The 13,515-nt window shown below is 41.8% G+C and overlaps 1 protein-coding gene across 11 annotated transcripts in view; it reads right to left on the reverse strand.

The window, feature by feature from the left end:
* Positions 1-13,515, reverse strand: part of LARP4 (La ribonucleoprotein 4) — a 36,008-nt gene that overhangs the window by 15,731 nt on the left and 6,762 nt on the right. For 5 of the 11 annotated variants that reach the window (XM_083728868.1, XM_083728872.1, XM_083728870.1 and 2 more), the window contains 7 exons: positions 11,089-11,193; positions 9,188-9,335; positions 6,434-6,586; positions 3,670-3,745; positions 2,410-2,546; positions 1,644-1,747; positions 549-659 (listed from right to left, as the gene is read on the reverse strand). In XM_083728868.1, the coding sequence (XP_083584994.1) occupies positions 549-659; positions 1,644-1,747; positions 2,410-2,546; positions 3,670-3,745; positions 6,434-6,586; positions 9,188-9,335; positions 11,089-11,091 (732 nt within the window). In that variant the 5' untranslated portion in view covers positions 11,092-11,193. The remainder of the gene's footprint in view (positions 1-548; positions 660-1,643; positions 1,748-2,409; positions 2,547-3,669; positions 3,746-6,433; positions 6,587-9,187; positions 9,336-11,088; positions 11,194-13,515) is intronic. The other 6 variants (XM_083728873.1, XM_083728865.1, XM_083728864.1 and 3 more) reach the window with 3 other exon arrangements.

Consider the following 13,515-nt stretch of genomic DNA (forward strand, 5'->3'; position numbering starts at 1 on the left):
ACCTTTGCCTCTAGCCCTCAGAACTCTTCCCACACAATCTTCACTAGCCTGTGTGCTTTTGCCAGGCTGGAATATGCCCTAGACCTCCTGATAATGCCTCTTATTTGCTTTGATGAAGGACAGAGTGTGAGAGTGTATCTAGAAACCAGCCTACTCTACAATGGTTGCATTTGATTTGTTGCTCCACCCTCCTTTGCTGCCACTCACCATTGGCATGTGGCCTCAGTAAAGTTGCCTGGAAGGTAATGTGCCTCTTGAGCTGAAAGGGTTTCCTACCCATATCAAAGCAGCAAAGCACAGCTGGGATATGCCCATTCTGCTATGCCACCCACACCCCCTCAGGTAACGGAGGCAATGTTAATCAGTTGTGTGTTCTTAGCTGCCTTCAGTCTTTTAAAGTTCTCTCCCCACTTCTCAACTTCTGGCTGCGTTTACATGATTGCTTTGAGAGACATAGGTTTATAACTGTTCTTGGCTGCCCTCACCCGCTAGCAGAGGACAGAATATAATAGCAGTGTAAAATGTTGGCAACCACATGATTTTCTTACCTGCTGTGCATCAGTGTCTGACTGGAATGTAACGTACCAGTTGTTATTGTGAGCAAATTCACAACTTATCACTTTGGGGCAGCTTTCATTTTTAAACAGTGCCTTTACCTCCTGGAGGGGAAAAAAAATACTATTTCAGTAAATTACAATTGCTGTATAGGTTTTTGTGACATATTATCAACTGGGATATCGTACCATCTATGAAAAAAGTCAAAGAGAGTGAATTAATATATATGCAGAACTATGTTTATCATCTTTATTTTTAAACATTTTGAATTCCTACTGGAGTACAAAATGCTTAAGTTCAGTGAAGCACTGTTACCTACATTAGCAATGACCTGTACTCCACTTACATAAATGTGGAACAGTGCATTTAGCAATCACAATAAGAAACATTACTTTACTTCAACTTCCAAACAAGATTGCTAACTATCTGTAAAGCCACCATATGATCTCCTAAGTCAAACAGGCTTCCTACAAAACAAAGCAACCTTGTTCCAAAACAAATATCCATATCCTCAGCTATTGTGAACTAATATTTCACAACTAAAAAAATCAACTTCTCAATTTTTTTAAAATGCCATTGTTAAGGTGCATTTAGTATAGGTATGGCAAATGCTACTCAGTTATGCTTTACAAAAGCGGAAATGATCGCTACCAAATATTCCAAATCTCCCCGATAGTCTGGAGGGAGTTATTGCGATTAACCAAGAATAATGCCTTACAAGAGTATTGCCTTACAACAATGCACATCATTCTAAGTTCTCAATGGGAAAAGGAAAGCTTTCTGCAGGATTGACATCTTAAAATATCTTTAATCCTGAGAGGTGATTGGCTGCTGTGGGTGGAACTCAACGCCGTGCTAAGGAGATCTTTCCATCAGGACAATCTCCTCACTCCTCAAAGAATGGATTTGAAGGTGGTGCAAGCGGAGGAGAGGGGAAAACCCCATTGTGCTACAATGAGCCCTTGTGCTGACTTCTGCAAGTGCACCAAGCCAGCTGAATCTGGTCCTTTCTATCCAGATGAGTTTCCCTGCAGAATGGTACTTTTTCCAACTTGTTATATCAATGGAATGCTTGAATGTTTTCTTACCTCTACAGGTGTTGTTTCAGGAATCTCGCGGAGAATAATAATGCATCGTTTGTGGTTTGGCCTAACTTTTTCTCCTCGTTCATCCACTTGGACTATAGGAGTAGCTGAATTTAAAAAGAAGCAGTAGCTAAAGAATAGCCCAATTTTCAACTTAAATCCTGAAATGGGTAACTCAATTCACTTGATTCTCAGTGCCCACAAGCTCTGCTCATTCTCATGTTAATCTTTCCCCTTTTTGGTAAAGAGGTTTCAACCAGAGGAAGCAGAAACCAAAGTAGGAATTACTCCAGAAAAACCCACTGCAACAAATCTATGGGCAACATCCAGTGATGTTCTCACTTCCACAATGCACTTATGCCACAGGACTTGCAAGTCTCCTTCACCTCTCACCAGCCTCCATAACATGAAAATTTGCTCAAGGCCCTTCAGACCTCTGAGGAGAGAAAAGTTAACATGAGAATGAGCCCCACTGCAGAAGGAGACACTCACTGAAGCTACAATGAACCTCACCCTGGGGCATGAAAGCGGAAGGTAATTATTTCCCTTCAGTTACACATAGCTCAAACATAATAGGTTTATGTATAGGAAGGGCACCAAAGCAGTCCCAAATCAAACAGTGCAGTTTCACTTTAAGGGAGTGGAATGCAGTTAAAAACAGCAACAAGTGTCTTAGTTGCAGACATATGTTTCTTAGATACAGAAATGCACCTATTTATCCAGGGGTAAATGCATCTAAAAATACAGCTACGAAAAGAGTTTGACATACATCTTAGTACTTCCACAATTAGATCCATATTAGTTGTCAGTTTCTTAATTCCTTCCATGTTGGCGATTGTCCATATTGGAATAAATTGATCACTGTCCATTTGAGACATCAAGTAAAGATCCTTGGATAGATTCTCACTAGAAATAAATAAATAGGCATCTTTGTAAAATGATACCCAGAAATCAGCGTGGCTTATCATAGGGACAGATATATCAAACACTTCCAAACAGTAAGAAAAAATATAAACTTTTAAAGATACAATGTTTTTTGTGTAGGACTATACTGTAGACATTCATGTAACAGAGACATACCAAGATCACAGGATGGAATCATACACATCATGAAAGCAGCAACATAACATCCTTTTACCAATTTGCTATAAATATTGATACAGTATTACCAATATGTGTTGCATATTACTACAAAGAAACACCTGGCTTATGGTTTTGGCCTGGTTAGTGCATGCTGAACTGTCAGGAGCAGCTACCTACTGATCGATAGACATTTATATCCGACCTACTTCACCTTTGGGCAGTTCACAATATCAATTAAAAAATACAAAACACCAGTAAGTTCCATCCAGCAAAGATGTCCTGTTATTGCAAGGATGTCCAGCTCCTCACTGGACTTCCTCTCTCCTCTGCCCTTGGGCCCTCCCACGCCACCCCTCAAAATCTGTTCCGAGGTTTCGCCAACCTTCGGGAGTGTATCTTGGGGGAGCAGGGGGCACATGGAGAGAGAAGGAAAGATGCAGGTTCATTGCAGAGACAGAGGTCCATGCTCTAATGGGAGGACTTAGTTGGATGCAAACCTGAAGTAATAGAAAACTAGGCGAGCACAAAAACTAGCAAAAAAACTATCAGGGAGCAATATAAAATCGCTACTAAAACCCAAAGGAGAAAGGAAAACATTTCAACAAGCAAACAAAAACTTTAAAAAGTGACTTGCATTTCTTTTTTACAATAAGAATTTCAGAATCTTGACTGGGTCAGGAGGCACAATGCCAACCTCGTTCTGTCACAATAGCATTGTGCCAAATATTAACAGGAGGATTCAAGAGGAAACACGTGCTTCTTTTTTTTAATTGACCACTTGCATAAGAGTCCTTAAAGCAAAGGGTAAACTGCCCCCCAGTTACTGTTGGACTCCATGCTGGCTGGAACCAATGGAAGTTGCAGTCCCACAAACAAATGGAGTACACCATGGCAAGAGCCCATATCCAGCCCTAGTTACATTTACCAATACATTAGAGTTCAATACCGTGAGAAACAGAACTCCAATTGTTTCTTCAAACATTCTTTCAAGTCTTCTGGAGAAATGACGGGGCTGCCTTCATCTGAAAAAAAATGTATTCGAGAGTGAATTACTAATATTTTTTCTTTTAAAAAAACAAACAAAACAAACAAAAAAAACACCCAACGTACAGAGGAGGGGGGCAGAAGTGCAGGTTTAAGAACTGTCATCCTTCTTATCTGATATATGGTACAAGTTTTGCTTTTGGCTATATTATATCTTGTTACTGAGCTTAGAAATGTACAGTATTCTTGTGTATACTTTCCATTGTATATATGTGCCAGGGGACTGCCATCGGAACAGGGGAGGGAGGCAGGGGGGCGTTTGGTATACAGAGAGCCTCCTACGCTTCTGAGGAGCAGTTCCTCTTCCAGCGAGGGCAAAAGCCACACCTCCAATGGAGAAGAGAGGGAAGGGGCCAGCCAAGGTCAGAAAGGGCTCGAAGATGTTGCTAAGAGCCAGGCTGGGCAGGAGGAACGCATGCCACTTCTGTTGCCCAGCTTGCACAGAGGGGTGAAACGCAAAGAAGGGAGGCAGAGATTTGGGGTGTCTTAAGTTCTTATGTTGGGGGGGGGGGGGAGCCAGAAGAAGCCACTCCCGGATTCTGCTAGTGACTAAGACAGACATGAAACTTGTGTATCTGCACTGTAAATAATTTGCACAATAAAACCTGTAAAAGACAGGTTGGAGTCCTGCCTGGTTACTCATGAGCTACCACCACGCAGCATCTGACAATACGTTTTTACCATTATATTGCACATAGCTCTAGGTCAGAAGTGATAAACTGGCAGATCATTATCTTCCCAACCTCCTGTGTGGCAGGCCACCCACTGAATAACTAGGAATTAGGCGAAATCAAACTGTGTGGACCAAGGTGCAGCCCACAAAGCGTCCAATGTCATGACCTGCCCCACACCTGATGCTGTATGATGGCAGCTGGGCATGGCTTGGCCAAATGGGAGGCTGGAGGTACCCCAGCACTGCAACAGGAATTTTTAGTAGAACAACAAAATATAAATTTGTTGTTATTAAGTGGTTTTATTACGATGATCTAGCATGTGGGAAAATCCATTCTGATATTTCTGCTCTAAACAGAGATTCCTGGATTGCTTTATTAATGGCACAATAAGTTTATAGCTCCTCTGCACCTCAGCAAGCAGAAACATTTCAAAGCTTATACTGGACTTATGAAGTCAGGTCTTCTAATCCACAAAAGATTTTACTATTTCACCTACCCTAAACGTGTCCAATTAAGTCACTTGTGACACAACCAAAGAAACAGGGATGATGAGTGCAAAAACAACAGCTTTCTGGTTTAGAAAAAATTCACTGCCTGATCGACCAGGCACCATGGTTTAAAAGCTGGCATAAAATTAAGAGTTTCTTTTCATTTCAAGTTAACATGAATATTGTAACTGAGGAAAGGTAGCTATTAATAGCCTCACAATAGAGACATGTTAGAGGGCTATGGATGACAAGCTATGGTTAATCTGAGTCCAACTGTGAGTTCAAACTGATTCTGGTCTCAGCTCATTCAGCTTTTAAATGATATAAAGGAGACTGCCTGGAAAGGTATAAGACCATTATGACACAAAGGAAGGTGCAAAACATACAGTAATTTGTGGCACATCTTTACCCTGAAGAAGTTGATAAAACATCCAACTATTTACTATGAGGGTGAAAACTGCCATCTTGGGATTTGATAAGTCAATTTTCTCTTTTGGGTAGTTTCAAAGATGCAGAACTCCCATCTTTTCCCCCATCCCAGTCTGTGAAAAGAAACAGTGCCCTGAATATATGCATGATGCCTGCTCCTTGTTATTACAAGTTACATACAGCACAGACATCTCATGGGAAGGAAAAGCATACATGGAGCATCAGTTCCTTCCCAGTCAAAATTTAATGTCCTGAGACCTAATCCCCACCACCCCTCATTTGAAATATTACACACTGCCAGGTACACAAAGGAAAGTTCATAGCCACATCTGAATAAAGGAACTGGTTTATATGTGCTTCATTCAAAATGCAGTGTCATTTATGGTAGCAAATTTTACTGCAGTGTGACCATATTGCCTAAGGACTGTAAGCAACCGGGGGGGGGGGGCAGGGAGAGACCATCTTCATAAGGGTTTACTATGTAAAAAAAATACTAGTGTCAGCTGTGTATGCCTATAAACACGATCTTTCAAATTCAATCCAAGGAGGAGTCAATACTTTCTGAAGACACCAGGCAAGTCTACAAGGTCACTGACAAAGACAGTAACATTGCATGACACTCTTAGAAAGATTGTTTTATTTTCCCCTGAAACAGTACATCACCTGTTGCTTCCCTTCCAGGCTCTCTGAAGCTTTTTCCTAAGTGCCACTGTCAGTAGTTCTTTGATCTCACTCTCAGAATATACCCCACTGTACTACCTCCAAACGTTGTCTTCCAAGATGCTCTTTCACAACCCTACTGGAAGTTTGAAAAGTCATACAAAACCTGAGGGGTCTAGAAATTCAAGGGATTGTCAGACCATCCTGCATCTTTAACAACAAGCATGTGTGTGCATTGTGTGGAAGGAAACAAATAAACCATGTCACTATTCTAAATCTGAGTTTTGCTGATAATCCCCATGCAGTACACGAATGGACTTTAACACAGAGTATATGTAATGGATATCGCTGATGCAAAGGGTAAAACATACAATTTGAATATACAGAAAAACAGGGAGGTAGACTGGAAGCTTACCAGAAACATCATAGAGTTGGTATCCAAGTTCTTCATGTGTCAAGACCATTCCATTAGCCGCGGATTCCTCAACACCTGAGCTGTTTGATGTTTCACAAGATGAATACATTGTGTCATACTGCTTAGCACCATCATCTGCAACCTCAGCATTACCTGGCACAAGTACAAAAGCCATAAATGGGAAAAAAGCTCAGGTTGCAAGCAATGAAAATGCATTTCCTTCCATTCTTATTGTATCCCACTTTTTTAGACATTTCCTTCACAAAGGACCTTACAAACGTCAACAAAAACCAACTCCTGGCAACCACCATTACAAACAATATAGTTTTATACACCTGTTCACACAAACACTGAGTATGCAGGGCCTTTTATATATTATTTGCTCCTTTTATCCAGTTTCAGTCAACTTTGGATTAATGGAGAAAGCTGAATTTAGAAGTCCCTCCTTCCCCCACATACAGACAAATACTAATCGTGGATTCAAAGTACATTATTTAATAAGTAAAAGGTAAAGGTAAAGGTACCCCTGAACGTTAGGTCCAGTTGCAGATGACTCTGGGGTTGCGCGCTCATCTCGCTCTATAGGCTGAGGGAGCCAGCGTTCATCAGAAGACAGCTTCTGGGTAATGTGGCCAGCATGACTAAGCCACTTCTGGCGAACCAGAGCAGTGCACAGAAACACCGTTTACCTTCCTGCCCTCTACTTACACTTTGACATGCTTTCGAACTGCTAGGGGGGCAGGAGCTGGGACCGAACAACAGGAGCTCACCCCGTCACGGAGATTCGAACCGCTGACCTTCTGATCGGCAAGCCCTAGGCTCTGTGGTTTAGACCACAGCACCACCCGCGTCCCTTATTTAATAAGTATTACATGCTTATTTTATATATAAGAACAGCTTTGAACTGCTGCTGAGGTTACAAAACATACTGTACTTAAGTAACTGGTCAAGTTCTTATCTAAGAAGTGATCACAACTGCCAATAGCCAAGATTAAAATAACCAGTTTTCATACTCAACATGTTTCTGGGAAAGCAAAAAACTGTGTGTGAAACATGCTCATGTGTGTTACAGTGATGTAGAAAATTTTCTAGGTGACATTTTTTATTTCCCAAGTTTCCTAAGATTTCCTAGTAACAATGAATGGATGACACCTGCAAATAAATGTCAAGCTTTTACTAAGAGAGCTGTTTATAAGGGCAAGCCAGGGGAAAATACCAACAGTAGTTTCCCTTCAAACAGCTTTCTTTCTAAATGCCGAAGTTCTTGACAGGTTTAAGCAGCAACGTGGGAATTTAGAAAAGGGAGGGAGAAAAGACAAGCGCATGGGGTGAGGAATATTAAGGGGAAAGACTGGTTTGTGTGTTGGAGCTGTATGTGCCCCCTCATGCAGCACACGGAGAAAGGAAAAATTTGGAATAGAAAGTCAGGCAAATACAGGTTTTGAAGCTACTAAAGCAAACTCCATAAAGACACCAGTTTACCCTACCCACCTTCTCTGGTCTATCTGAACTACCTTCCCTAACAAAATGAATTCCTTCGAAGATCTTGTTTGCACTAGAACCCACTGCATTAGCAGGAAACTGAAACAATTGTTCATTGAAGTATGAGTTTAACAGGCAACAGAACAATCAAGCAAAACAAGGTTAACAGCAACCTTGCTTCTCCCTTGAAAACAGCAGCTACTAGCAGCAAAGAATCTCCCACAGGTAGCTTTTATTCCAGTAATTCTACATTTCCCTAAACTTCAAATATGCAAGGGATGATGGGCTACATTTCACACTTCTCGCCACCAAGAACTAGAGGCCACACAACTAGAGGCATTGTGACATTACATGTAGACTGTACATGCTTTAAAATCCTAGGAATGTCTACTTACATTTCAAAAAATCTATTTCCACTAGAAATATGTGGGAAAGCACTAAAAGTGGCTGGTGCCATAAGAATTCAGAACCAAGTGAGTCAACTTTACTCCTTAAATGCAAATAATTTTCAAGCTGTGCATAATCTTAAATATCACAATTCTGCCTAGGTTTTCACCATTCTTAAATTGTGTAGGCATTATTTTGCCAATGTGTTTACCACGCACATGATCTAAGGAATAACTCAATCAGCTTGGGTTGTATATGGCCCTCAGCTTTCAAACTTTTTGTTCATAGGGTCACATGTTCACTAAAGTTCAGAAATGATGAAAAAAGCTCAAGGAAAGGGTGAGAAAAGAAAACAAAGGGAACAGAAAAAGGCAAAGTGAGAAAGAGATTCATTTCTGTACATTTAGCAACTTGCTTCCCTCTTAGCGCGATACTTGGGTCATCATTGGGCCTTTGTAACTTTTTAGAAACACTCCCATTCAGGAGTACTAACCATGCGAACATCTTCCATACACTTCCTCACAAATTCATATATACTTCTATCTAAGCCAGGGCTGGAGAACCCACGGCTCTCCAGATGCTAGTTTCATCATCCCTAACCACTAGTCATGCTGGCTGGGGCTGATGGGAGTTAAAGTCAAACAACATCTGGAGACTCACATGTTCCCCACTCCTAATCCAAGCAAACCAGCTGCCTTTTCTGAAGCTGAAGTAATGCCTTCTGTTACAGACAACCAGCACCCAGAAGCAGCTACTGTGCTTTCAAGGACAAAAGCACTGGTTGCTTCTTACTGCTGGATTTAGAGTCACACTATAACCACAATCCTAGCTAAGCAAGGGATTAAGCCATTGTTCATATTTAGAAGTATGGTCTTGACATCTTACCCTCTGTACTATTTCCCGGCACAGCTGCTGTTTCTTGCCATGATTGCTCAGTGCCATTAGTTGCTGGTGCAGCTTCAGAGTTTCCTTGCATGCTTTCCTGCCATACTTTTGCATTAGGATTTAAGCTGGCACCTTTCGATGTTACCTGCTGAGAAAACAGAAGATGTGTATTAGCAAATAGCAAGACTTAAAAGGTCAGGAATATTTCTTCTGTTAAGCTTTGGAGATCCATCTCCCATTTAAAAAGAAGTGGGCTGTGGCCTTATTACAAACTAGTTAAGACTAATGTGAAAACTCAGTGGGGCAGATAATGGTGTAATTAGGGGATATAAATTTCCCACAATTTCTAAGCAATTCCATGGGGTGAAGGAACCCAGTGTAACAGTATGGCTTTCTTAGATTCTTGTAAACCACTGTGAAAATATGCAAGCACCATCCCTGCTACCACCACAATAACTTCTTTGAGTCTGCATGCTGGTATTTACTGCAGTTTGCACCCCCCCAAAAAAAAACCCACTATATGAGGTTTCAGGTTTGATAAATACATTCCTTAGTGAGGGCCAAAACCATGTTCCATTCTGCAAGAGGTACCATTAGAATGAAATGTTTCCTGCAGTTTGGACACACTTGTGTTTTGGGAACCCCTCCCTATAAGGCTAGACCACTGCTAGGCTCTTAAAGCAAGGGCGGGGAACCTCCAGCCAGATTTGGCCTGGCACAGAACCCAATGTGGCCCCCAATACCATTTTTCGCAAACCCCACAAACATACCTCATGTATGTAAGATGTGGGGCAGAGAGAGATGCTGCTAGATCAGCTGTACAACCCAGCTCCCCATGGAAACTCAATTGCACAGCTAATCCCTGCGGAAAGCAAGGTTGAAATTATCACCTATCACTGTGGGCAATGAGTTCACCCCTGCCTGACCAAATCCCCATGGGGAACTTGGTTGCACAATCAATCCCTGCAGAAGGCAGGTTTGCAAGCCCAATGCTCAGAGCTTTGCTAAGCACAGGGCTGGCAAAGCCCCTTGCATTGCAGTTCCCATGCACCTGATAAACAGCTGGCTGCCAAGAACTTCAGAAGTGCTGTGCAACGGACTTTTTACACCAGTCATCAGACGACATAATGCTCCAGCAAGGGAGGAATCAGACGTCCACCTTAAGCTTCCAATTGTTCATTTGAAGCTCTACCCTTACTCGCCCCGTGCCTGACGTCAGGTAGGTGCGTGTGGCTTATCCAAAATGGCCTGGTGGGTCAGGTTTGGCCCCTGGGCAGGAGGTGCCACACCCTTGATTTGGCGAGCTGGAAACCACAGGAGGGGAGAGCGCTCTTGTGCTCCAATCCTGCTTGTTGGGTTTCCCAAGGGCAACTGTTCAGCCACTGTGAGAAAAGGATGCTGAACTAGATGGGCCATTGGCCTGATCCAGCAGGCTCTTCTCGTTTTCTTAGTAAGTGCCAAATTTAATAAGAACTATGCAGTCTCCTATGGAGTAATTAATCCTATGGATAAGTAAATTTTCACTGTTTTAACAGCACCTCATTGCAAACACCAACATTCAAAATATGTACCTAACATCAGTGTAACCCACAGACAGTTTTTCAATAATGCACCCTCTCTATCAGTAAGTTTAAAGAACTATGAAGTCCAAGAACCCTCAAGTCAGAAACCAAAAAATATTATGAGGAGCTTCCAGGTATTCAGTTGTCTGCATGTTTCAAGGGATCAGGCTGGCTTATAACCACACCTTGTCTCATTGGCAATTTGACTTTCCCCCCAGCTTCAAAACCTGCTCTCTGGAAGATGGGCTTTCCTGAACAACAGAAATATAATCTGCAGCAACACACAGGAAGATACGGCTCTTGATTAAGACAGTATAATGATACTGAACAAGCACTGACCATCTTGCCACAGAGAAGCACAGGCCAGAGAATAATGAAGTTGAATTCCAGAGTCTAGCCTTCTGGAGTCTCTCTAGCATCAAGGAGTGGCTTTAGTACCATACCCTGTCCATAGAACAGAAAAAAAACAGGGCATAAGGAAGCATTATGGATTGCCACATATATAATTTTGCCCCCACCAAGATCACAGTACAACTAAACATCAGTATAGCTTTGTGAACTAAACACCTATGTCTCCCAAAATATGAACTGGCTTCACCTCCTCCGATCATGTTCGAAAGGCTTAGAACAGAGACATGGGTAAAACAGTGAGTGACTGAGAGGATTCTTGCTCAAGAGTAAGGTACACTCCAACATAGCTGGTTTTTAATCACAGGTCATACACATTCAGTTTGAATCCAGTCTCAATCAGTTCCGCCTCCCCCCAATGTATCCAGTGTCATACAACTGCATAGTCATGGCAAAACTGTTCTACTTCACTAGCAGAAGTGAAGACTTGTGACAGTACAGAAAGGCAAAAGCAGAAGCCTCAACCAGAAATTGGTACCCCATCTTCCCATTCACATTATTTTTCTTCCTTATATTTTCGACTAGATCTCTGATTCTGCATGCCATTGTCATAAATAATTTAATAGAACTATGTATAAAGGTAGGCATGCCAAAGGAACAAATTCTAACATTAAAAAAATAAAAAAATACATAACATATTATCAGGCTTCCCTAACCTACCACCCTCCAGATGCTGGGACTCCAAACCCCATTAGCCCAAGCCAACATGACCAAATCAGAGACTATGGAAGTTGTTATCCAACAAGATATGGAAGACAGAAGATTACGATGACTGCTGTAGTTGTTCTGTTATATTAAGAAGGACCCCCTTGATTTTGAGGGATAACTTTAAATCTCCATGGGAAGGGGAGATAGTGGAGGAAGTGCAGAAGTGCGGGTTGTCCTCCGTTTATATAGAGTCCATGACGTATAGCCACGCAAAGGCGGTGATCGCCCAAAGATTAAGGGATATTGTGAGACAGGAGGACATAGCCCGTGTGAAACCAGGGCTGTTTCTGGGGGAAAAGATGTACCGAGCTGCTCCAGCTCGCTACCTGGCGGATATCCACTACGTGGAATACCGCAGACTATTTACCGCGGCTAGGCTGAATGTTCTTGACTTGGCAGTTCTGAAGGGAAGATATGGAGGAGTCCCATATGACCAGAGATTATGCCATTGTGTGTTGGGTGAGGTAGAATCCACAGAGCACATTTTACTGAGCTGTCCCTTCTACAGCGATTTAAGACAGTATCTTATAACCCCATACTTACCCCAGCTTAGTCCCCGACAAAGAGGAAAGCAGACAGCATATCTGCTAAATAAGTCTTCTAGGAAAACAACTTTGTCAGTGGCTAAATTCCTTTTCCTGGCACTCAAGCGTCGGAAACGTACAATTGAATGCCTTGATGTGGGTTATCTGTGAGAGGTTTAGTGCTGTGGCCCTACCTTATTCATGTACCCCTATGATGTTTTAGTTCATAATTCTGTATTGTGTTTTATTTCCGTGTTTTATTTCTGACTATCAGTCGAATAAAGGAAATTGATTGATTGATATTAAGAAGGAATCAAAACAATATACAAGGTTTTAACAACTTTACAAGATACACTTAAAAAGTCTTAAAACCTTGCCTTCCCCCCTTCCCATCCCTGGGGAAAGCTGACATAAGAATTTTCTCATCACCATTATAGTATATAATAAATAACACCTCAGCCAGAGCTGAACCTATTCCTGCTCCCATAACAGCCAATGATATATAGCAGGGACAGGGATGTGCACAATGTGATTATCACATCACAGGCATCCCTTACTAAACATTATGGTTAAGGAAAGAGGCATAGAACTGGGTCTGCTTTTGAGCAAGACTCATTCACTTCTACACTGAGAAATCAGTGGAGATAGGAGTGAGTCTGTAGATACATTTTGAGAAAATACGGGACCCAACAAAACTACTCTTGTCCAAGAATTGCAACTGGATTGCTTTCTTCATGCAAGTGAAAAGTTCCAATAAGGTTATAGCTTCTAGAGTACCCTTGAAGTTAGGCTGTGTTTATTAACTATTGGAGATGGAGATGAGTAACCTCAAGCTCTCCCTCGTACCTCTTTTTAAAGTTTCCACCTCTCCACAATAATAGATGCCTGAAGTATTGCAAGAATTAACTTTCACACAAAAGGCGTGTGTGAGAGAGGGCAGGAATAACACACACACAATATTCAGTTTACAATGGAATGTCCAAAAGGGCTCATAAAACACATCCTCCTGCAGCTGATAAGATTTGTGATTTTTTGCCTTTCTTATTACATTTTCTTTCACCTGTTCCGAGGACTCCAAGTTTGTATCAGCTTTTTTAAGTGTACTTAGCTCCGAATCAGGCTTCGC

The sequence above is a fragment of the Podarcis gaigeae genome (assembly GCF_964106915.1).
Source record: "Podarcis gaigeae genome assembly, chromosome: 2".
In the NCBI taxonomy this organism is placed as follows: Eukaryota; Metazoa; Chordata; class Lepidosauria; order Squamata; family Lacertidae; genus Podarcis; species Podarcis gaigeae.